This window comes from Macrosteles quadrilineatus, unplaced genomic scaffold, assembly GCF_028750875.1.
Source record: "Macrosteles quadrilineatus isolate MER2022 unplaced genomic scaffold, UCM_ALF_1.0 Scaffold_2__2_contigs__length_208266976, whole genome shotgun sequence".
Lineage (NCBI taxonomy): Eukaryota > Metazoa > Arthropoda > Insecta > Hemiptera > Cicadellidae > Macrosteles > Macrosteles quadrilineatus.
The window spans coordinates 61,389,578-61,416,244 of record NW_026542595.1 but is presented as its reverse complement, the minus strand read 5'-3'; the positions used below and the strand labels follow the sequence as shown (position 1 = coordinate 61,416,244).

The 26,667-nt window shown below is 37.2% G+C and overlaps 1 protein-coding gene across 1 annotated transcript; it reads left to right on the top strand.

Moving 5' to 3' along the window:
- Nucleotides 1-1,033: 1,033 nt before the first annotated feature.
- Nucleotides 1,034-7,083, top strand: LOC128984291 (uncharacterized). The gene is made up of 3 exons (XM_054403597.1): nucleotides 1,034-1,090; nucleotides 3,448-4,038; nucleotides 6,568-7,083. The coding sequence occupies exons 1-3, from the start codon at nucleotides 1,034-1,036 to the stop codon at nucleotides 7,081-7,083; spliced, it is 1,164 nt and encodes a 387-aa protein (XP_054259572.1).
- The last annotated feature ends 19,584 nt before the right edge of the window (nucleotides 7,084-26,667 follow it).

Below are 26,667 nucleotides of genomic sequence, written 5' to 3'. Positions count from 1 at the left end.
TTTACATTTGTAATGATATATTTTAACTTATACTTTTGACTCAAAAAACGGTAAATACGTATAAAAGGTTGTAAGTGGTGATCGATTTCTTTTTGACAGTCCAATAATCATCAGACCCAAAATACGAATGGGTCATTATGTTATATAATGTACTGATGACAATATATTATTATAAAAAATGAACAATGGGCATGACCAACCAGTCCAATGGGCATATTTACCTATTGGGTCTGATGATGATTGGAGTGTACAATCGAAATCGATCACCCCTTACCACCTTATATACGTATTTACCAGTCTTTTGAGTGAACGGTATAAGTGTCAATATATTATTACAGGTGTTACAGGTGTTAATAATTTGGGAGTAAAAATTGGTGACAATATATTATTATAAAAAATGAACAATGGGCATGACCAACCAGTCCAATGGGCATATTTACCTATTGGGTCTGATGATGATTGGAGTGTACAATCGAAATCGATCACCCCTTACCACCTTATATACGTATTTGCCAGTCTTTTGAGTGAACGGTATAAGTGTCAATATATTATTACAGGTGTTACAGGTGTTAATCATTTGGGAGTAAAACCAATTATATTTTGTAATATTATGGATTGCTGTGTAATGGCGAGTTTCTTTGTTTATTAACTCATTTTTTTCGTCAACAGGATCATCCCCAGTATGCCACTTGAGAAGCCACAAACAGAAGTTGAACCCACCTGTTCCAATAACAAAGTGGTGGTAGAAAGCGAAATTAGTGAAGATGTATCTTTGTTGGAATCCGGAGTAGATGATGATCTGACGCAAATGGAAGAATTCGATGAACATGATTCCAGTGTGACGAAAGGCAGTGAGGACCGAATCCAGCTCAACGCATGAAGAAATATAAGTAGTGTGCAAAGGAATAGATGATAGAAATAGTAAAAGCGGGAAGAGAAGAAAGGAGCAAGATTTTGAAAGAATTTGTGGATGCAAAACAGAACCAAGAACAAAAACCATCGAAAGAACATACTGTTGATAATTTTTTCCAGTATGGAAGAAGTGGTTAAGACTTTCCCTCCCAACATCATTGCGGAGGCTAGGATGAAGGTTTGCCAAGTGGTGACGGACCTAGAATATCGGGCAATCCAGCAAACTGCCCCTTGTCCTGCTCTTACCGCTGGCCTACCCAGTTTACACAAAAACTGTGACCATTTCCCCCCCCCCCCAAACATAAGGATTCAAAACATGCATACCCCAGGTCACAGCGACAGCCTGAACTTGATACTGGTTTAGGTCCTAGGTAGGTTAGTTTATATTAAAACTGTACCAGAAAAAGGATGTTTTGGGTCTTAATCTATTTACATTTTTTTTTTGTTTTGAAGGTAAGAGTAAAAAATACACTGGGTTCTCTTCAGTATTTTTATGACTAAATATTTGTTTGGAGTGTATGCCTCTAAAAAAGTTAATGGTTTATAAAACCTTAAAAATCATTTGATTAATATAAATTGTTAGGGGTACAGTTTATTGTTATTTTTAATGAATTCACCTTATCTTTTTTCGATTAAAACATATATTTTTGTAAAAATTATTACCATAAAATGTTATTGAATGTTCGTTTTTTTATGGTGTTTGCAGATCAAGATAATTATTTGGACAGAACTGAAATTCAAGATATATCGAATGATGTATGCTAGTGGACAATGTACTAGAAGAAGAATTGAGTAGAAGAGCATTATTATTAGAATTAGACCTAGATTCCCAAACAGTTATTGGCAGTGTTGTGTGTGACTTTGAAGATAGAGCAGAAGCAAGGCCACACTAAAAAAAATGTTTTTTAGTGTGGCGTTGGTAGAAGAAGCAAATACAAGTCAAAATGAAGAAAATTATTTAAATTCAGCTAATGTTGATGCAGTCGAAATAGTTGAGAAAAAGAAGAGAAGAAAATTTGAAACACCGTTATGTCAACGTAAAAAAGAAAAAGAGATGGGTATTAAAAAAAAACATTGTGTGAAGCCACCATGCAGTAATACATGTAAAAAGAAATGTTTGGAACATTAGTCAAATCATGTCAAATTCGGTTAGTAAGTCCATTAAAGTATGTTCTTTTTACTTAGGCCTAAGTTGTGTAAGTTAGTTATTTTCGGTCTCCGGTAAAAAAAAAAAACCCTCTAAAATAAGTGGCCTCCAGTAAATAGGCAAATAGGTACAACCTAATCTAACCTAAACTAACCGATTTGTAGCGGCTGATAATGAATGACAACGTGGAACGCCCTTTGGCCTCAAAATATTTGTCTGCTCCGAATAAATTGTCTTGCTAGAAAAAAGTTTTTATTTCTAGTCTAAAAACTTAATTGTTATTGAGAGCAGACTATGTTAGACCAGAATGCTTCTATAAGTTAATTATGGTAAAATAAAAGGTGAACAATAATAGACAAATATTTCTTGCTGGTACCTGATTTAAAATAAAAATGTACCGTCGGTATTCTTCCAAGATTTAACTATAATCATAAACGACATGTTGGTGACAAGAACCTTTTGTTTTAAAGCCATTTATACCTACATATTAAGGACACTCAATATATTAAATTTAATCATAGACACTGTAATAGCTTTAGAGAAAAATAAGTAGAGAATAATACCATTATAATAGCCTACTCCCATCACATCGTTAAATGCCACAAGTCGAACAAGTTATAAATAATAACAATGGCGTTAAGCAGAAAGCAAAGAATCAGATCAATGAGGGGAAGGCTCCTACCCCAACATCTGTTGGCTGCTGGCTCTCTCTATTGCTAGGCCAGACGCTAGTCGTAACAACACCTAGTATTCGACGATGGCAGAGTTATTCCACCACTGGTTAATTACCGGGCTATTAAACCCTTGACCTAAAGGCTAGTACTCACTAGGACACCCGGTCGCTTATCAACCGGCGACCTGGTTGACGAGCGACTAAGTTGATGATTGAACGTTTTATTGCTGGGTGGTACACACTAGGATACCTAGCACTTTCAACCAAGCTGGAAATCAATCAAAATTTGGTGGGGATAGACAATTTGTTTTGTTCTGGTTCACGCTTAAGGCTAGTACTCACTAGGACACCCGGTCGCTTATCAACCGGCGATCTGGTTGACGAGCGACCAAATTGCACAAATATCGCCGTGTGTGTACGTGTCTGTCAATTTGGTTGACGGCGATTTGTAGGTTGCCAGGCAACTTTTTGGTTTTCGGACATGTACCGAAAACCTGGGGGTTTCCGATCAACCATTTTATCGCCAGGCAATCAGATTTCTCAAAAAACTAGAGTGAGTACGCTTCAGCGACCAAGTTGATCAACTAAAGACGGCTAGCGCATGCGCAGTACACTGTTTGTGTCAACTGTCAAAACTAAACAGTGCTAGTGGCTAGTGCTAAACGTGGTCTCTTTCAAGCTAGAGGGGTTTATCGATTGTTTGAGTTTATTGTAGACTGCTCAAGTGTTTGTGTTCGTTTGGATGAACGTGTGTACCATGACTGAACATAGTGAAGTCAATGTTGATCAAGACGTGGCGGGCATAACGAACAATCCGGATACATCAACGACTGCGATTGGTCCAATACAACCTGATTCAGTAGATCGTGAGTTTTCCAAACCTTCATTCTTGACACAGTTCATAGAAATGTACCAAAGCCTTCCCTGTTTGTGGCAAGTTTCGTCGAAAGACTATTCGAACAACATTGCAAAGAGAAACGCTTATGATCAGATGACACAACTATGTATCAAAGTGAACCCCAATGCCAACGTAGACTGGGTAAAGAAAAAAATTAAAAGTATTAGAACAGTTTTTCGAAAGGAGGTGAAAAAAGTAGAGGGTTCGAAGAAGTCTGGGGCAGGTGTTGATAGTATTTATGTGCCCAAGTTGTGGTATTATGATAAACTGATGTTTACACTGGACGAGACTGTTCCTAGACAATCGCTATCTAGCATTGAGATTGAGGCTGAACCCGACCCGGATGATCCAAGCACACCTGTTGACCCTTCAACAAATGAAGAAAATGGTGCAACTGAAGCAGAACCGGTAAGAGTATTATACATAATTTTTTTTTTATCCCAGAAACCTTGGTAACAGTAAATGCCAAAAACAGAATATGCATATATTTTCGTATAAAATGCATATTTTGTTCTAAACTTAATTTTATCAAAGACTAGTCATAGTTATGTATACATAACGTTTTTCACTGACAGAGTACTTGGTTTAGTAGAATGGAATCATTTCCATTTTACGACAGCATTGTTGTCGGTCTTATCTTATCTGTCTAGAGGGATAAATGTTTGCTGTAGTGTAGCCTGGATCGGCAAAAAAAAACAATTCTAAATTAAAACTAACTGCTCCATCAGCTTTACATTTGCTGTAGTTATTCTAAAATTTTGGGTATTTTCTCTAAACTGATATAGCGTGTGATTAAAAACCTTTATTTCCTACAAAAAGTTTCAATAAGTTATAGAAGTGTAAATGAGGAAAATAGAGTTGTGTACATGAAACGGATGTTGAACCTAGCTTTCCATAGCCCGATTTGTTCTGGGCATCACAATTATAGTCATGAAAGTTGCTGGATATGTTTCAAATTAAAATATTACCTGTTTTTAAGAATAGACACCTGGTTTAGTTAACATTGAAAATATATAATAGGGTGTTAAAAAAAGGTGGGGGACATAATTTGCGTAGTGATTTCTTGGATCAAAATGAAATGAAAAAGGAGAATAGCATTATTTCCAAGAATTACGTCCCCACCTTTTTTGAGCACCCAATGTATTTGTTTACCAGTCAAGCAATCAAGTCTGCACCATTTGGTGTGCATGTATCCAGATCTGAGTTTAGTAGGCCTAACTAGTTATAGATAGATTTTTGTGGAAAGGTTTTAAAATAACAAAAGTAATATACACTTTGCAAACTGTTTTACTAGTACAAATAATCTTTTCGTAACACTGTGAAAACATTACACGGACAGATAATACTAAAATGTCACAGTTTTCTTTCAACGATACCGTTCAAACATGTTACCAAACCTTGTTCAATCGTTAAATCATATCATTTTGCCAACTCACTGATCCTCGTTTTCCGTTGAAGTAACGAACGTACTTTGCTCGGTTAACCTTTGCGGAGCTGCAGATATTCGAACCTCTCATTTCCAAACCAACGTAAGCTTCTTCGTCTGCCCTCCACCCACCAGGCGTGACGATACGACTGTCTGCATCTTCATCATCTATTGCGCTTGTAGGTAGATAATCACTTCTTGCTCTAACAGACAAGAAATTATGGAGCATGCAGCAGGCCAATACAACTAGATCAATCTTCCATGGGCTTAGCTTGATAGCGGTGTGAAAAATACGAAATCGGTTACTCAAAATGCCAAATGCATTTTCAACCACCCTTCTCTAGACACTCTATAGTTGTATATCTTTCTTCTTTTAGTTGTCAAACATCTTCTTGGAAATGGTTTGACCAAGTTCTTGTGTAGAGCAAAGGCGTCATCACCAACAAAAACAAAGTTCAAGTTTTCCTTTGTTATGTCATTACAAGGCAAATTTAACTGTTCTTCCTTAAGTTTTCTTCCAAACTCAGTGCTGTCCAGGACACCTCCATCTGATATTCGCCCATTGGTACCAACATCTACCATTATAAATTCGTACCTAGCGTTGACCAAAGCCAGTAAAACTACACTATGATACCCTTTGTAGTTGTAATAGTACGATCCACTATCATGAGGAGCAACTATCCGAATATGCTTCCCGTCGATACTGCCTCCACAGTTAGGAAAATTCCAAAGTTCGTCAAAATCATGTGCGATCGACATCCACTCTTCCTTTGTTTGAGGAAACTGCAATAAAAAATAGGCTTTTAACGAGGATTAACGTTATTGTTGTGGCATATTATTTAAACTGATTTTGAACACTCACAAGAACGAGATGAATGAAAACTAATAATTGGCAAACAATTACGTTCGTAGTACTGTACGTGTAAAAAAGTACTATACAAATATAAAGTATGGAACAGTGATTATACATATAATAATACAGGGTGAGTTTTAACTGTCCCCTCCAACTTTTTTCTACATTTTTTTTAGATACCAATCCCAGACCACTTTAACAAATTGTTGGGTAGTGTGTATTTCATTTTGACAAGATGGTAATTTCCAGCCGCCATCTTGGATAGTAATAATTAAAACTAACCCTGTATATTATTGTACATATAAAAATGGAAAAGTTTCTATAAAGAAGTAAATCCTAAAACTAAGTGTCCTAAAAAGTAGAGTTGTACATGTTTGTATCTGTTGTATGTGTTTAATGTTCACTTGTTTACACGTATATACAGATATGCGCTTAACTACACGTTTTAAAATACGACGATTTGTATTATTTTTATTTTTATATTAACAGCCTAAAATTTTAAAATATTTCTCCTTACAATCTGTATGTAGACTTCAATAAAATTAAATTGATTCTTAAAATATTTAGACGGTAGGCTATTTTTTTATAATACCACTATCTGTGGTGATGTTGTTTTGACTATTTAAACAAATATTTTTAGCTTTATTATGTTTTTCAGACCAAAATACAAGAGGACATCGAGACACGAAAGTGTTCAGGATTGAAGCCAGCAGGAAAAAAAAGACAACAGAAGATCAATGATGCTATTGAAAAGAAGCGTTTGCAGCAGCAGGAAGAGGCTCTTGGTTTGGCTATGGACGTTTTAAAGAAACCCAAGACGAGTGATATGGACGAGTTCTCTGCAATTGGGTTTACTGTATCAAATAAACTGAAAAATATGGAGAACGGTCAGAGGTTGTTATCAGAGCTCCTGATCAACAAAGTGCTTTATTTTGGCATGACGGGCCAGCTGACTGAAAGCACCGATGTATCACTGAACAAACAAGCCTATGGTAATTTCGAAAGGGTCAATTATGGAGATAATCGTCGAGGCGATTTCCACAGAGGATTCAGCCACAGCCCTTCGCCATCATCCTACTTGTCTGCAGGCTCATCTTACTTGTCTTCAGGGTCAGCAAACCCACTACCCTCTGATACAGACAGCGAGCTTGGCACGTATTGGAATATGCAGTAAATGTCGGCCGTTTTAGTTTTATAATTCAGGTTTATTGCCTTTATTATAGATTATTTTTATACTAGGCCACGTGTACTTTTCATTCGTCACTAAAGATTGTCCGTTTGAATTAATTTGGATAAAGCGTTGTTTGATCTAGTGTGGGTAGTGTGTGTTAAAATTAATGTCATTAAACTTATCCTAGGACCTTATATCAGTTTTGGAGTAAGCAAAGTTATGATTTTCAATATCTTACGTACATGAAATATAAGTTATTATAAGAGAACATTGTTTTGTTTTTGGAGTAAGCAAACTTATGATTTTCAATATCTTACATACATAAAATATAAGTTATTATAAGAGAACATTGTTTTGTTTTTGGAGTAAGCAAACTTATGATTTTCAATATCTTACATACATAAAATATAAGTTATTATAAGAGAACATTGTTTTGTGTTTTGAGTAAGTCTAACTTATGTTTTTTTTCAATCTTACATGCATAAAACATAAGTTATTTCAAGGGAACTTTGTTTAGTTTTTGAAGTAAGCCTAACTTATGTTTTTTTAATACCTTACATACATAAATGTCAATTATAAATTCATCTTTCCTTTCCAATAAATGTTTTATTAGTTTAAAAAATCCTTTCATTGCCCTATAAAAAAACCTTGAGACGCAATGTTTTTGGCTCAGTGAAATTGGTTCAATAACTTTTTAAAGTATATAATATGATAATAATTATTTAAAGTTCTCTGAACTCTTAAAAATGGTTAAGTTTTTTCAGGTAGAGTAATTATCGATAATGGAAATTAAAATTTATCAAGATAAAACATCGTTAAAGAATAAAGATTTTTTAGTGGGACCTACCCTTATGAAAATACAAGTTTTGTAAATCTACTTATTACAGTACCTTCATGTAAGTATCCCGCAGCACACTGATTATAGCATTGCAGGTTTCTGGTATGATCTCTCCTAGTATTTGTTTAGACATCCCAGTTGAATATTGCAGATCTTGTATACTGCGTCCAGTCGCTAGATATCGAAGTGTTGCTACGAGTCTTTCTTCGGCGGGGATTGCCTGTCTCAATCGGGTGTCCTTTTTTTCAATATGAGGCGTCACCAATTGCAAAATGTGACGGAAATTTTCGTCTGACATCCTCAAATAATTCTTATAATCCTGAGGATTATCATCTCGCAAAGTTCGTAGAAGTGCCATGTGGCTGTAACTTTGTCTACGTTGAAGCCACCCTTTACTCCAAAATCTTTTTAGCAATTTCTTCCTTCTTCTATGGTTACTACAATTAATTAGGATTATAACTGCGGCAGCAATCTCTTCTTCGTATGTGGGCATGTTGTCACAACACACAGGTAAGTGCAACTAGAGCTCAAACCAGATTCCAGGACCAAACACAGTCCATCCCCACCAAATTTTGATTTCCTGCTCGGTTGAAAGTGCTAGGTATCCTAGTGTGTACTCCCCGGCAATAAAACGTTCAATCATCAACTTAGTCGCTCGTCAACCAGGTCGCCGGTTGATAAGCGACCGGGTGTCCTAGTGAGTACTAGCCTTTAAGCCTATCAAAGTGTGAACCTCAATGACAACACCATGCCCCCGACGGAGAGGAAATAGCTGCCGAAGTTTTGATTATATTAAAAACTGTGGGAAGTAGAGAAGAAGAAAGAAATTGTTTAGAAGATTTTGGGTTAAAGGTTGGCTTTAAAGTAGAAATAGTTACAGCCAGCCACATTGGCACTCCTACGAGCTTTTCGACTTAAAATCCTCAAGATTTTAAGAACTATTTACTTATTTCAGATGACAGTTTCCGTCATACTAAGCAACCAGTGACACCCGTGACACCTCACATAGAAAAAAAAGGACGTCAGATTGAGATTTTAGCATGGTTTTGTTTCGTCAGTTCATTTTTCGTTGTACTGCGCATGCGCTAGCCGTCTTTAGTTGATCAACTTGGTCGCTGAAGCGTACACACTCTAGTTTTTTGAGAAATCTGATTGCCTGGCGATAAAATGGTTGATCGGAAACCCCCAGGTTTTCGATTCATGTCCGAAAACCAAAAAGTTGCCTGGCAACCTACAAATCGCCGTCAACCAAATTGACAGACACGTACACACACGGCGATATTTGTGCAATTTGGTCGCTCGTCAACCAGATCGCCGGTTGATAAGCGACCGGGTGTCCTAGTGAGTACTAGCCTTACGCCGCTTACACACTGGGCGGTTTCTGCCGCGGCGGTAATTTCGCCGTCGCCGCCGTTCGAGCAGTAGTCTATAGACTTAAATGGAAGCTTACACACTGGGCGGCAGGAACGCCGCGCGGCCATATTGCCGTTGGCGGCAGCTGTGCAGCCGTCCACTGCCACTGCGGCGGGCGGTTTTTCTGCCGCCTTCGGGCACGCAGTGGCGTACGTGACCAAATGCATGTTTACACACTTGGCGGTGTTTTTGCCGTAGCCGCCAGTCCCCAGTCCACCTTTGAGCTGGTTCCACAGACGTGTTTTATTTAAGTTGGTCCGTGTTTTCCGTTGAAAATGAGTGAAAGTGAAATGGGTGATGAAAATGATAGTAGTCGGAGTGGATTAATTGACAATGATTTATTAATAACTTTAGTTGAACAAAGGCCAGTGTTGTGGGACAAAACTCTGGACGCGTTTAAGGATCGTGATGCCACCAGAAAGGCATGGTGTGAAGTTTGCAAAGAACTAAGAAGCGATTTTCCTGACTTGGATGACAAAGAGAAAAATTCATATGGTGAGTAAAACTATGTACTATTTATATTTAACATTGTGTTGTTCCCATGAACTAAGAAACAATAAAATATTATAATCTGTCAGTCATATAAAATAATATATAAAAACGTGCCGTTGTATGGAAGGCAGACAAGCTGACTTCATATCTTCGACATCTGCCAGGGAACACTTCCAAAACTTGAAACAAAGTATTTGCACATTATGTCCCTCACATTGTTTGCCGATAGACCTCCTCGTGATGTCCTCTCCTCTCGAATGTCTTCCAACCCAGTGATTGACATAGTGTCCTCAATTAAATACCCATCTCTGTCTCGTACGTAATTGTGAAGAACAACATATGCCTTGACGATATCCGTTGCAAACTCTGGCTGTACATTGATTGGTCTATGGAATATCCGCCACTTGTTGCTAAGTATACCAAATGTACACTCTATATATCTACGTGCTCTGCACAATCTGTAGTTGAATATACGTTTTTCAACAGTTAGATGGGTACCTGCGTATGGTCTTAATAAGTTTCTGTGGAGACCAAAAGCTGCATCAGCCAAAAAAAATAAGGCACCTTAGGACTTGTAGTTGATGGTAAACATTTCTCATCTGGCATATTTAGTGATTTGTTATCTATTGATCTCCATAACTGAGTCTGTTTAAAAATAGAAGAATCACAATCCTTTCCATAGCTTCCAATATGAACGTAAGTAAACCTATATTTGGAATCAGCTATACCCATCAATACAATCGAGTGATAGTCTTTGTAGTTAAAATACATTGACCCACTTTCAAAAGGTGCTACCAAACGGATGTGTTTTCCGTCCACAGCTCCAATACAATGTGGAAAATTTGCTGCTGATTGGAATCCACTGGCTATTTCCTCGAAATATTCTTTTGTAAGAGGTGGCATACATAGTGGTTTCATTACTAGCCATATAGCTAGACACACCTCCTTAACAATCTTTCTTATAGTAGATATTCCCAGTCTGTACGTATAATGCAGATCGGTAAAAGTACATCCTGATGCCAAATACCTGCAAAATAAAACGTAATTAATTTACATAAAATATAGACAGACAGACGCTAAACGTAATTTTCCAATATGGCCGCCAAAATTAAAATTTCAAATGTAAACACCCACTTTTTATAATTGTTTCTTGGTTAGTATAATAAATTTAGGGAAAAATGTCAATCATAACAAAGTCTTAGAATTGCCAGAAACATTAGAAACAATTATAAAAAGTGGGTGTTTACATCATTATATATATATATATATATATATATATATATATATATATATATACATATATATATACATATAAATATATACATATATATATATACATAAGTTATATAAGTATTAGAAATTTTGTTTTTTGTTTCAGGAAAGGAGGTTTTAAAGAGATGGAAGAATTTACGTGATTCTTTTGCAAAATCGGAAAAGAAAATGAAAGAATGTAAGGCAAGTGGTAGTAAAGCTACCAAAAAAAGGAAATATATATTCACGAACGAAATGCAATTTCTGAAGAAGGTATACTCTGCAAGGGAGGTAACCGACAGCCACGACAATGAAGAATGCGTCATTGAAGACGGTAAAGATAATGATAAGGACAAAATTGACCCTCCGGCAGCAAGTGAGAAGAGAGCCCCCACCACTAGAAAACATAAAAAAATGGACGAAGTAGATATAAAAATCATACAAGCACTTGATACTCCAAAAGATAAGCCCAACAGTTCGATGTTATTTTTTGAAAGTCTTCTTCCGATGATCGAAAATTTTAACAGAGACGAACATATTCAACTACAAATTGGTTTTCTAAATGTTATATCAAACATTGCCAAAAACCAAACACAAGTTTTTCCGCACCAAGGCCAGCCAACACCAGTTGTACAACAACCCGCGCCTTACTACCAACAACCTTACAATGTTCCTGGTACTTCACAACTTCAGTATTATCAACCTCCTACAGTACCTTATACCACAAGTCAAACGAACCTGTTTCCCATACCACCGACCCCAGTAACAAACTTTCCCCGCACTGCTACTTCCATTCCTGAAGAACGGATCAATGTTCGTCAGTTTGTTGAAAATTTTAGTTCAGTGGAAGATAACCTCGAGAGAAGTTCCTCAGCCAACACGGATACGTCATCCCTCGATATGGATTTATATCCAATGTGAACAATATAACAGTACTATGTATTAACAATGTACTTATGTTTGTTTTTTAATAGATTTTCTTGTCTGACTCAGTTGTTTTGTTTCAACTACCTTTGTTGTAAAATATTTTAGTAAATAGAGCATAAATTGGATGTAAAAAAGTAACATTGAAGGTTTTCAGATATTTATTAATTAACAGACAAAAGAAAGATGTAAATAATACAGTTGTGTAATAATTATTATAGGCAGAGCACATAAAATACTACTTACCTTAATGTAACAGCAAGCATTTCCACAGGCTGAACACAATTCCTCAATCGTGTGTTTTCTCTTTGGATGCTGTCTTTCAGGTGATTAAGTAGCTCGTCAAAAGACGTAATGGACATTCGAAAATAATTAAAAAAAATTAGTCTCGTCATTCCTCAGGTCTTCAAACAATGTGTAAAACGTTCCACAATCTTTTCTTCTTAGGTTTATCGGATGGATCCAAACACTACGATTTTTCGTTCTCCTCTTTCGTCTACGATTGAACAATAACAAAGCCAACAGTTGTTTTCTGTCCATTTTATTACTCAGACTCAATTAATTTGTATAGAACTAACCTGCCACTCAATATAGTACTAATAAGCCACTCAATATAACACTTAAAAACTTTCTACACAATAGGACCTAATGTGTACACAATGCAAAGTCAACTAAATGATAATTCGCCATCGATGAGTGACGGTTTTTGGCCGCCCAGTGTGTAAGCAAGCAGATTTTCTCGGGCGGCGACGGCGAAATCGCCGCCACGGCAGAAACCGCCCAATGTGTAACGAGCGTTAAGGTTTTGCGATGCACTCCACTCCACTTATCTGGGAGAGATGTTGCTAGCTATTCGCCCAGCGCTCGACTGGCTGTCCCCTGTCCTGCGCCTTATTTATAGGGATCGCGACGCTAACGCAGAGCGTGGCTGCTCGGAGAACTAATGACCCTAAGCGGACCATTTGAAATCACCTGCACGATCGTTTTCTGATTTCGTAACATTTTTACCATTACAATCACTCATGACGATTTAAAACGTAAAAACTATTAAACTCTGATAAATGACCATACGATATGAAGTAGACATGTGAGACGACAGGTAACATAACTAAAACACATAGTAAAAAAGCGCGTAATTTTGGCTGGGAATCCAATGTTTGGACAGAAACTGGGTGACAAGCGCTGCCACAGTGTAGTACGCTGGATGTGTCTGACTCTAAACCGGCGAACCTAAACAGTGCATATATTTATATATACGGAGTATTATATTAAATGTCATCAAATGATGCGATATTAAATTCTGAATATGTATAGTATAAGGTAGACTATTTTGTTATATGGCGTTTTCAAGCCATCCCAAGAGCCAGGCCACCTGATTGGTCGGAGCGGGCACGTGACTAAGGAAGATGCTCATCTTTAACTCTTATGTGTTGCAAAGTAAAAAGGTTTTACTATGATTTGTACGAAAATGTAAGAACCAGAGCCTATATTCACTTTTAATGACATTAAGGATGATATTGCTTATATTCAGCTAAATTATTATAAAGTTACTCGCTGAAATATAATATACTAGGTGAAACCCGTCGAAATCAACGGTTACTTTGAAGCTTACGCTAATCCATCTTACTGCGATTATTATAGTGAAATTTAACCAATTTTGAGCATTTAACATTGTTTAATGAGTAATAAGTGTAAAACAATAATTACTATTGTGTTAGTTACAAAATATGGTTGACCATTCAATGAAATAAATATTTCCCATACCATACATCATCGGAGTTATTATTACAGTAATATGTTATCTGACTCCAAGTCCTCTTTTAGGGCGATGTGTTTTTGGAGGAGATCCTGTACTCCATGTCCTGTTTCTTTAATTCCTTCCACAACATCTTTCTTAGAACCAGCAGCCCATTCCCTAACCGTCCATTCTCCCAAACAAAAAGTATAAAATCAATGTTTTGCACACACTATGTAATTTTCCATCTGGAGTTTTAATAGTGTAGTTCAGAGTTAGGTGAAACCCGTCGAAATCAACGGTTACTTTGAAGCTTACGCTAATCCATCTTACTGCGATTATTATAGTGAAATTTAACCAATTTTGAGCATTTAACATTGTTTAATGAGTAATAAGTGTAAAACAATAATTACTATTGTGTTAGTTACAAAATATGGTTGACCATTCAATGAAATAAATATTTCCCATACCATACATCATCGGAGTTATTATTACAGTAATATGTTATCTGACTCCAAGTCCTCTTTTAGGGCGATGTGTTTTTGGAGGAGATCCTGTACTCCATGTCCTGTTTCTTTAATTCCTTCCACAACATCTTTCTTAGAACCAGCAGCCCATTCCCTAACCGTCCATTCTCCCAAACAAAAAGTATAAAATCAATGTTTTGCACACACTATGTAATTTTCCATCTGGAGTTTTAATAGTGTAGTTCAGAGTTGAACTTCTTCTTGAAGTAGCTTCTGGGTTTCTTTCTGTCTTTTGTCAACCCGCAAAAAAGCTTCAGATGCAATATAAGTTTCCTTTTGTTTCCTCACAGTCCTGTATGAAATGTAGGGGTTGCAGCCCCAATTACTGTTGAAGTTTATCCAATCTTAATTGGACAGTTGAACTATGCTTACAATGTCCGACTATAGCTCTGGTCTTGGAGAGCATCTTTGACATGCCAGTGACATCTTTCTTAGCATTGTTCGAAGCTAGCTGTAGCGTATGGGCGAAGCATCTTAAATGTGTCCAATCTTCAATGAGTGACAAAGCAGAAACCGTGTTTGAGGCATTGACCGTCAAACAGAATATAGGAACTGTTGGTGATTTCAGTCCGTATTGTTGTTTAACAGTGTGTTTCGATTGGCTAGCTATGTTCCTTCTATTGTGCTTATCTTCAAAGTGAGCATTGACTGACAAAAAAGAATCATTGGCAGACGATGTCCACAAATCTGTAGAAATGGCCACTGAATTCAAACCCTTTTCCAAGTTAGTTTATGTCCCCTTCGACTGTTCTTTTTTATATATAAATACAGTTCCACGAAAATGGTGTTCTGCGTGGTACTTTATATTTAGGTTCAACTAATTTCATTAAGTCAATAAACCCTTCCTCCTTCACTAGGCTATAAGGTTGGAAGCTTTTTGCCATCCACCTGGTGTTGGAATTAGTTATCAATTTTGCTTTTGGGTGATTTGGTGGCCACTTTCTCCCACTAGTCAATAGGTCATCAATCTTAGGTTACTTAAAATAGGAAAGTTTTGGCAACTTTTTGTTTTCTGATTGTTTTTGCTCATTGTACTCTTTGTACAATATCAGGGTGCTTCCCCTTTAAATGCCGTATCATCAAAGAGGTCGAGCCAGTTTTGAGCTTTAAAACGTCACTACTTTTGTTACATTTACCCTTCAGCCGGGTTCAAGCTACTTCTTTAGAAATATTTCCAAACGACAGCAATCTGACGTTTAGTTCGGCCTAGGCATAGGCTTGAGTCGGGAGTAGGCCTATTACCATTGCTACTACTTGTACTCGGTAGCGGGGAGAGGTCGTCCATATCAGATTTTTCCATATTTCAACAGTAATATCTCACACTGTCCAATCTCTAATCCAAGAATCTCAAGCTAAAACAGTCAGCATAACACAAGGCACTTTAGTAACTAATTTACAGGGAACCGGCATTTCGTTTTAAGTTTTAAATGTGAACGTGAAAGATAACAAAACAGGCTACCTGCTGGCGCAATCAGGCTGGATCCTTTTAAATCACTTCAGTCGGTCACAGTCCAGAGTCCACAGTTACAAACAGACGAGGCAATGAGGAAGATTATCTTCCATTAAATTAAAATATATTTCTTATAACGAGCAAATATCCATAAACTGTTGTTACTTTTCGTTTTCATTACAGGTTATGTTAAATTTTTTATCAATAGTGGTATGAATAGTGATATGAATACTACTCAATTTTGGTATATATATATTTATTTATAAAATTTGACGGGTCCCTAAAACATTCATTAACATCAAAATAAAAAGTAAAGGTCACTAGACTTAGACTAACCGACACAAGTAGACTTCTCTTCCCATTGAAAATTTAGAAGCTCATTTTTTGTATCTAGTTCATGACCGGTGACAATGGGCGCTAGTGCAGACGAAGTTTTATTTCAATGATTTTAGGGATAAGGTTTATTATTTGTGATTTACTGTTTGTTTTAACTTATAACTAGGGGACGAGTTATTGTTACTGATTAGATAGTATTATTTGGTCAAACGAAGTTATAAATGACAAAAATAAGAAGAAACAAATTGTAAACAAAACACAATCTCTACGGTGAACCGAACAGAAATACAGTACCATTTACTTCAGCTGATCCATAAGGATGAGAAATCAGTCAGCAAAGTGAATCCGTCTACTTCTTCAGTTAAAATAAAATAAGGTAAATTTCTAAGGTCATTCTAAATTTTCCCAGAAGTCTTTTAACAGAATGTCCCTTTCTTGATCTGTTATGCAGGTACAAGTTCTAAACGACTTTAAACATCCTGGACATTGACATCTAGGCTTTAGTTCTCGGGACTTTTTTGTGACCCTCTCTTTTATTCTCTTGAATTCTGCTTCTCTCATCCAACATACTTATTACCGTGTTGTCAAAGACGTTTATTTTTGTTGTTAAACCAATTTAGGGAGATTTTTTTAGGCTGCTGCTCAGTGCACTTTAATAATATATTTTTTTAAGATAAATTAAATGGTTTTTGATGCTGAGTAGCGCTAGTAAACATGTGACACCAACACGTAAAATAGATATAAGATACGTCAATAGCAAATAATTGTAAGAGTAACTGTCATATAAGTATTTTCCACTGATATCATAATGGAACGTTATAATGCTAAACTCGCCTTTGGCTCGCTGGGGGCTCCGCCTCCAGGCCCCCTTTTTGGTTGGGGGTAAATCGAAATGAGCCATGGCACAAGACCTGCAATTGAGCCAAATTTCAGATCTTTAGCTTATCTAGAAGTGGGTAAAATTGATTTAGACCGATGCACCTGTAGGAATAACATTGGGGGGGGGGATTCTAATTTTCGTGGGGGGTAGGAGTTATATTTGTAAAATGTCAATTTTCGAAAAGGGCGCAAGATAAACAATCATGCCAAATTTCAGATATCCAGTTAATCTAGAAATGGGTAAACGTGATTTAGACTTATGCACCTGTAAGAATAACATTAGGGGGGAGGATTTAATATTTGGGGGGGGGGGGTGAAAATACGACACCCCCAGGCCCCTTTTTAATTGGGGGTAAATACAAATGGTCCATGGCGCGAGACCTACAATTGAGCCAAATTTCAGATCTTTAACTAATCTAGAAGTGGGTAAAATTGATTTAGACCGATACACCTGTAGGAATAACATTGGAGGGGGATTATATATTTCCCCATTAAACCTAAGTTTTGGGGGTCAAGGAGTAAAGTTACGAAAAAACAAATCAGAAACTCCCAATAAATGTGTGTTGTTTAATAACAGCTGTTTCATTAAAAGTATTATCCAAATGACCAAAATGTAAACAAATCTGTGGACGGATCTTGAAAGGCTTCTGGGGCAAAGCCCTTAGGGAATTCACTATGTTTTTTTTATAAATCATCTACGGACCAAAACCTTTCTTTGGACACCTCTACCACGTTTCTACGCCCAGCCGTTCTCTCAAATTAGTGGAGACAAAGTTTCCAATTAAATATTTAGATTTCCCCATTAGTCCAGTCGATATAATGAAAAATAGTGGGGGTAGCTAGCTGGAAGGTATTCAGAACTTGATGGAATTTTCACATGTTGCCTGGGGGTACTCTGGGATGTGTATCCTGAGTTTTCAACCTCTAGCACCCTGTGCTAACTTTAGAAGGGGCCAAAAACTTCAAAATTTTCTGTATTTTTTAAGTTTTTTGTGTATATGTTGTAAACTAAGCATATTTTCTGTACCAATGTGCAATACAAAGTTATAGAGCATAAACTTTGCTAAATTTTGGTTGGTAATACAACTTTGTACGCTCAATATTAACTGAGATACGACCGAACAAAGTTTCATTTATTTTTATTTTTATGTAAGCAAATTGTTGAAAACGGGAAGTGTTGGCCCTATAACTATTTATTACTATCTTTATCATGTAGTTATTCTAAAAACTCGTCAATATTAACATCTTGGAAACCACCACCCCCCCCTGCCGCCAACAACCTTCATACACTCACCAAACACTCTTGGTGAAATCTTGATGAAAATTGGTCCAGAAGTTTTAATTAAATTGCTGCAAATATACAGACATATTATATAAAAACAATTTTGGACGAAAGAAATCCCAAAATGTAAATAACAAAATTTAAATCTTGAACCCCTATACACGTAGAATACCATAGTAATTAAGTATTACCATCAAAAAATTAGAAAGTAAAAGAAATGAAACATTTATTTACAGAAAAACATAATTATAAATTAGGATTTTAAAATAATCTATACTAATATGTGTGTGTGTGGGGGTGTGTGTGTGTGTGTGTGTCTGTGTGTGTGTGTGTCTGTTACCTAATAACGCAAGAACCACTGAACCGATTGAAATATAATTTTGAATGAAGGTAGCTTATATACCCGTTTAACATATAGGCCTATTCCTGTTATTATATTTCCCTTGGGCTTCGCCCCATAGGCTTCCAAAGTTTCAATGTTTACATTTTGGAAGAATGTATAATAGTAAAAAGTATTAATTGAAGTCAGCTGTGACAGTTCAAACAGCAGAGGTTAAGAGGTACAGCTCCTGTTCCCAAGATTCTAAAGTTTTATGATTATGAGAATTGTTTGATTAATATATTTATAAAAATATACTTATTTTCATGGAAACAGAAGGATCATTACAATTTTCGAATAATTTTGATATGGTAGCTTTATGTTTACAAATTTGAACTGATAAACAAATGTTTGGATCGGGATTTTTATAGATTTTAAAAACTAAGAAATATGTACTTGTGCAGTTTTGAAAATTTAACTGACTCAATGTTTACACTTTTATTTGTGTTTTAATTCAAAACTTAATTCAAATTTTACAAAACTAAATTTCAACTATACCTACTTTTATTCTGTCCAGAGGTAGCTACTAATTATATTTTCTTCTATCATCTACTTCACATTTGCTTTTTTTTATTTACAGAAATCTCCTTAGTAGTTGTATATTTACAACACTGCTTTAATTTGACTATGGAGAATGTGACAAAACTGAACGAAATAAATGTTTAAGAAAGCTTATCATTTGAAAATTGAATCGTATGGGTACATTATTTCCATAAATGCATTAGCGCCTCATATAATTCGTATTAGGTAGTCTTATAAGTTAGCCTTGCCTTAAAGAAAGATATTTTTCAAACTAAGAGTTTCAATTGAGTTATGTTCCTGAAACCAAAGGGGAATGTGTAACTATTTTATACAACAGAATTCAAGATCAAATTGTTTCGCTTCAGTGCCCTTTCCGTTGCGAAGCACGGGTACAACAGCTAGTGATAAATATAAATACTGTAGGATTTACAAGAAATGCACAATGGATTAGGCTTTGAAAATCTTGGAGCGTTTAGGGGCAGCCGGGCCTTCATTGTTGTCATCCATAATTTTGGGGTCCATGGACCTGTCGTTCTCGTGCCTTGGCCCAAAACTAAGGGGAGATCAGTGGAATCCTTAAATTCGTCATCGGTGTCATTTTCGTTTGTGTCACGTAGAGGGGAGTTTTCGCATGATGTGCTTACGCAGTGCTTGCATATTGCAGAGCACAACAGACCAGTCTCTTTACAGCTGCAGCTTGCAGAGGCACAACCAGTCGTGCACTTACAGCTGATAATTTGGAGCAGCTGTTCTGAAGCAGCGTCTATCGTTGTGGTGATGGGAACCACACCTCGTTTGGTTAGCTTCCATTCCCATGCTGAGGGCAATTTCTGGTGGCACCCTTGGCTTCCCATCCACGCTTGGATTTTCAGGTAAGTTCTGAATAAGTGGTACTTTTCTGCATCTCTGGTTGATGGCAGTCTTGCAAGTTGGCATTTTGACTTTGCCACGGCTGTGGAAAAAATGCGGTACCTTAGTTCTTTGAGGCTGTCAAGCTCTATGGACCCTCCATACAGTTTCACGAGAAATTTCTCTCCAACGTCAGTGATTTGAGTTGGAGTTGCCTCGGGGTCTTTAAAATCTCCTGAATCTCAGAAAGATCAGGGTTCGTACTATAAATCTGCATAACCTTATTCTTTCCAATTCAAAAGGGTGCTGAAGTGATGTCACACCCACTTACCGCATGCAGAAAAAGAATATCCTGTGGTTCGTACTTGAACGAGTGGGGTGAATACAGCACAGTTGGGCTGTTGCCCTTTCCACTCTTCTGGAAATAGACGTTCTTTTTCTAAGAACCCAAAGCAGTGAGTAGCACAAGTAGATCTATGTCTTCCCCTGTTATGATGACACTATCATAAATGTCAGCAGCTGAAACATCAGTCTCCACAATCATTACATCGGCGTCTTCTACTGCCTGATTCACTTCGATTCCCTTGGCTTCCATTTCACTCTTCAGCATGGTTATAAAGTTAATCTTGTTGGTATTATTAGAAATAAATTTTGCCTGCGAAATTGTGGTGGTCGAAGTTTTTGTGGAAAAGATAAACTTTGTTGAGAAGTGCATCAAAAAACGCCGATAATGTTTAACTGCTTTGGTGCTTTGGTAGGACATCTCAACAGGATAACCATCAAAAACCACTATGGCATTGCTCCCAAAGTGCCTTTGGACGTAATCCACATAGTTCTGGCTGATAACCTGAAATGATGCTTCACTTGACTTGAGGGCCAAACAACCCTATGCAACAGGAACCCTCCATCAATAACATTCCATTTTCTGGTGCCAAAGTCTACTACTTCCCTTACAATAGGAATGAATGCATCATAAAGCTTTGATTTTCTGCCTTTATGCATTCCTTCTTCTGAGAAGAGCGACATTGGGAAAGGAGCGAGCTCATACTTGAACAAGTTCCTAAGATCAGCCTCTGATTGTTTGGTGATGCATACTCGTTTGAATAGAGTAAGTAGGTCTACTGTGAACGTTTTGTTCTTGAGCTTCAGAGAACATGAAACAGATGCCAGAGTGACTACCTTATCTTTCCTCTTCAACTTTAGGTCTTCAAAATTTCCTTTCTCTAAACATGTCTTCAAGCTCGTAATTCCAATCGACCGTGCTAAGTAACAGTTGACGTAATCGGGAGCAACAGCTCCTGAGCTAATCGACATAAGCTCTTGCGTCTCAGGGAATGGTGAATGTTCTGCAAACCAATCACTCAGTTTTTTTAATGTAAATATTATCCTTAGAAACACTAGCAGGGGACATGTCAACGTGCTGGTCGCTTGTCTCAGAGCGAACACCACAGAACATTTCCATTTGTTCATTTATACTTTCAAGGCATAGCTTGCCCACAATCCATCTTGACAACACGCTATCACTTACACCACGTCCACGAGTCAAACCACCATAGCTTTTCATTGCTCGCATGAGCACCTGCTCAATGGTCATATCCGACCAGATACCACACCACAATTTATCGGATCTTCGGATAGTGAGGTAACCCTTGAGAGCAAACTTCTCAAATTCTTCTAGGTCCACCTTATTTGGCAGCATCAACTTTTCATAATTTAGGTGACCTGCTGCATGAAAATATGGTATCATATTTCGGAAGGAATTAAGGTGTAGTTCCCAGTCACCTGTCCTTTCAGCTCTAATAAAATTCTTCATTGGTGTGCACATGCGAAAATATTGAATCCAAAGTGCCGCAGTCGGCCCTCGGCCCTCAATGATTTTCAGAAGACTGGACAGTTTTTCCGTCACACTTTTTAGTGAGAGGTCTTCTAAATCAATTTTTGAATTATAAAGAGTCAATAACGGTGTCCAGCGCAATAATCTCTCCTTCTTCTAACTTAAAAAGATCAATTACGAGTCTGCCTAAGGCAGCTGAAACAAGACTGTGACCACGAACTGCTCTAGCATAAGCGTGTCCTAAGAGAATTTTGTCAACACTGTTGCTTTCGAAGACCTCACAGAAGAGTTCCTTCAAGCCACTCCCTGCCATAATGGTTCCCATGGCATCCATAAAACTCATCAAGAGGTGGAAACCACCAAGCCTCACAACAACGTTACTAAAGTCTGATACGCAGGCAATTACATCCCGAGCGTTCCAGAACAGTGGTTGGTCAAATGTCACAACACATGTGTTCTGATTAAGGGATTTGCACTCGTTGTGTGCGGTGAGGATGGATGTATACACAGTGGAATAGTCGTTTAGGGTTGCGTTGATAAATGGAAGGCATACAATCTTTGAACATTCATACCTTTCACCTTCTGTCCTCCATTCCATAAAACAATTCCCTCCTGGTACTGTACTATGTGTCGCATAGCTATTTCAGTTGGGTCCATCCCCAACCAAACATTGCAGCTAACCCAGCCCTTTGAGGTTCGCTGAGGCTCCCTGTGAGCAGCTTTGGCTAGCTGATGTTTGGCTGGTACTAGGGCCTGGGTTTTGAGCCTGTGAGACTTGTCTGGTAGCTGTTTGCGCACTTGGTGGTCTTGGGCCTGTGTTTTTTTTTTTTTTTTTTTTTTTTTGAGGCGATGAACATCAACATGGTGATGAACATCAGGCGATGAACATCAACAAGGTGAAGAACATCAGGTGATGAACATCGACGTCATGAGTACGGTCCGCGCCGAGTTATGGGCCTGGGGTTTGTTTTATATCGATATCAACAGAGACATCAATATACTCTCCTGTTTTTTTCAGCTTTCTGTTTATTTTGTTTGGATGTCAACAGCGACATCACTATGTTCTCTTGCTGTTTTTTAGCCTCTTTTTCCTCTTTTGGTCTAGGGAATGTCCCTTGTACCGCCTGTTCAACCCTTGGTTGTAGTTCGAGTAGCGTGTTGGAGTAGAATGTCTATGGAACGAAGAGCTAGCCGGCATCAGAGAGGAGAAACAATTTAATAACAGAGCACTTCAAAAAGGGAATAAATATCCTCGAAGGAAATTGAGGCTCACCCCTTAGTGAGATTCCAATAGAAGAATATAATATTAAAACTTAGCGGGAAGAACTGAAAATAGCATAAAACACATTTATCCAGAATGTGGAGGAAAAAAGGGCAGTGCTGACGTATGTGACATGCTCCTCCACTACGTGGATAATTATTTATCTGAAAATATCGAGCACTTCCATACCTTTGCAGACTCCTGTGGAGGACAAAATAAAAATATTAATGTGATAAGGTTCATACATTACCTCGTTCACACTAGAAAAAGGTTTAAAACCGTCCAAGTAACGTATCCTATTCGTGGACACAGCTACATGGAATGTGATTAACAAATGGGGCTCATTAATTCTAAGTATGGGGCAGAGCTACCTTCTGATTGGGCTAGGCTAAACATTTCAGGGAAGCTAGACAAAATCCACGTCCATTTGAAGTCAAAGAAGTGGATAAATTTCTAGATTTGACCTATGAGAAAAAGTTAATTGTTCCTACAAGACCGATTAGAGAATTGAAGGTAACAGAAAAGGCAGAGCGACTTCTGTATTACAGGCAAAATTACTCTGGGACCAAATCAGAAATTGGTCGGTCGTCAGTTTTCAAGCCGTGCACGCGCTCTAAATGTTTTCGTGTTTTCGTGTGTCCGTCCTGTACAAATATGTGTGTTATTTATTCAACCCCTGACGCAATGCAAATGAAGAAAGTTCGTGTAAAATGTGACAAGACTATAGTTTAGTGTACCACTACGCACCTGACGATGGAGTCATCTCCGAAACGGCCGTTGTGGAATATTACCCCTGATTGCGTTGACGGTAAGAACCATAGATATTATTACTTAAAGAATTCTTTCAGGAAAACTGGCTATCTCAAATGAAAAGTATGCGGACCTTAAACATCTTTCACGATTCTGCAAAAAGAGGGAGGCACAAAAATATTTCTTGGAATTGCCACACTGCCACTAGGAAAAAGGATGATAAAATGACATGACATGTACAAATGTGTAGGGAAGATGGAGACTATTGTTTGCCATTGCGGGTTTGGGGGCGATATATGGTGGTTATGGGATTGCCGGGAATTCGGGAAATCGGAGGGAATAAGAGGATAATGCTAACAGGGTTGGAATTGCTGTGTCTGGACCAAACTTAACTTAAGCGAGCTGAATCTGCTACCTATAAAATTAGGAAAATTGCTGGGGACCAGAGGGACGGAGATCTTTACCCAAATCAGAACACCTGCCTAGCCAGCTTTCTAACTTAACTAACCTATCCTTCCAACTATGAACTGAACATGGATAATTACTTAGAAATATTGCAGAGTGAATGAAATAATACGTAAATTGAATACTGAATGTGAAATATGTATGAATTAAATTGATAATTAATAACCTACATTCTGGGAACATGTGGACTGCAATTTTCAGGCTTGATAAGGATGGCTGCTGAAGGCAGCCATCTGAGCTAAGAGTTAATTTACCTCATTTCAATAGTCGGGCTCCCCGCTTGTTTCCTGAACTTAGCCCGACACTACTTATAGTTTTAGTCCTAAATAGTTATGGTAAAAGACTTATCCATAATATGAGAGTCCCGGTCGGCGAATTTCAGCTTCCTTTTCTTCTGACGGTTGGTAGAGCAAGGGTGGGAGGACAAGGGTCTAGGGAGGTGGGGATAGCGCGTTAATGCAGTCGCGGCAGGCAACGAGATGGTCATGCAGCCCGGCTTCGCGAAATGCTTACACTATAAAAATTATAGCGTGCCGCTATGCGTCACAAATAAACATTAATAGGCTATTTTTAAGTTTTAATTTATTGTATGGTAAAACAATTTTAAATAAAAGGAAAACATGTTAATTGTTTGCATTTACTTGTAACCCCAAACTATTAGCTCTAAAAATTATTGTATGTATTTTTTTGCTACATGCACCTTTTTCCACTGTATGTTGTGTTGTTGGTTACAAAGTTTTTTTTATTTAATTAGGTAACAGCTAATTAATAAAATAAACTCAACATTAGTGTTGTAATATAGTTTATAAAGGCATTTTAATAATATACCATAACAAATTTACTGTTACCATGTAAATAAATTGAACTTAAAATATAAAATATGTTTCCTGAAGAATTTTGTTTTATGGACTTTGCCCCCTTTTCTCCTGGACCCTTCAGTTTTTCTGGGAAACTGTTGATTATAGTAGGAAGAGAAGGGGCCCCAGTATCGAGCCTTGGAGAACTCCTTTCGTTTGCTGTTTTAAGGAAGAACTGGTCTTTAGTATTGTATTGTTTTTCATTTGTTCAACTACAACAAATTGAAATCCGTCAGTTAGGCAGTGTTTAATCCAGTCTAATGCTTTGTCCTTTATATTAAAGTAAGTAATTTTTTAAATTAATATTTCCTAATTAATAGTGTCGAAGGCCTTTTGCATATCAAGGAATAGGCCTGAGGCAGATTTTTGATCTTCCCATATCTATACTTATTTAATTTTAATATTTATCTGCGTCACAAAAAAAACCCTTTCTATTTCTTCTCCTTGGTGGTGTTCTATGACTTTCCTGTGTTTCCATAGTTTGCAAATGGGCTCTTTCAATGATTAATAAGAAATGCAGCACAGTGTTAATTCAGTTTTCTTTTTAAGATTTCAATTTATCCAGGCTCTCTCACTTTTTACCATTGTAATATTTACGCCAACAATTCAAATAGTAAACATTTCATTCCAACCAAGTCAGTAAATTGTTTGTAGCTAACTGTTAAATTAGCAAACGTATTGACGGTTTACAACATATGTTCTTCTTCTCACTTTTAATTTTTGACAACAGCTGGAGTTTCATAACAATTTTTGTTTCCCATGTTAATCTTATGGAGAAATACGAAACTTTAAAGGGCCCCAGGGCCTCACTCTCTGTTTATTTTCCTAAAAAGGGCCTCACTCTCTGTTTATTTTCCTAAAAAGAATGTTTCCTGCACAACTTTACGTTACGCTCTTTCCAATGACACCAAAAACATATCAATCGGTTCAGTAGTTTCGGAGGAGTAATTGTCACAAAAAATCTGCTTGCGTTTAAATTTAAATTAATACGCAAGCAGATTTTGGTCGGTCTAATAAATGTATCTTGTGGTTTTTAGGTACCAATGGCAATTTTGATGCAATAGCACGGCTTCTCGTCAAGGTCAATGATCGTATGAGAAACGTAGAACATATCCAGAACAAATCTTTGGAGAGGTTGAGCACAGATAACTAAGAAGAGACAAATTTATTGATACCAATTGATGTAACACTGCATTGCGGTATTGCACTGGAGGTTGACTTTTTGGATACATGGCTAGCCAATGAGGATAACGTTCTACCTTTGGTGTGTAGCTGATTTATTAATATTAAAATGCATACTACCCAAACTAACTGATGGTAAAACTATCTGAGAAAACTTTTTACTGCCACTGGTTTAGTTGAATTTAATCAAAAAACTACAGAGCCCTTTACAATATAAATTAAAAGCTCTTAATACAATTGTTCATTGCTTTTAAGCAATGGATCCTAACTTTGGAATATGGTATATAAATAAATATGCCATCAGTACATATATGGTTTTCAAACTGAATTTGTATCCTTATTCAATCGACAAATTTAGAAT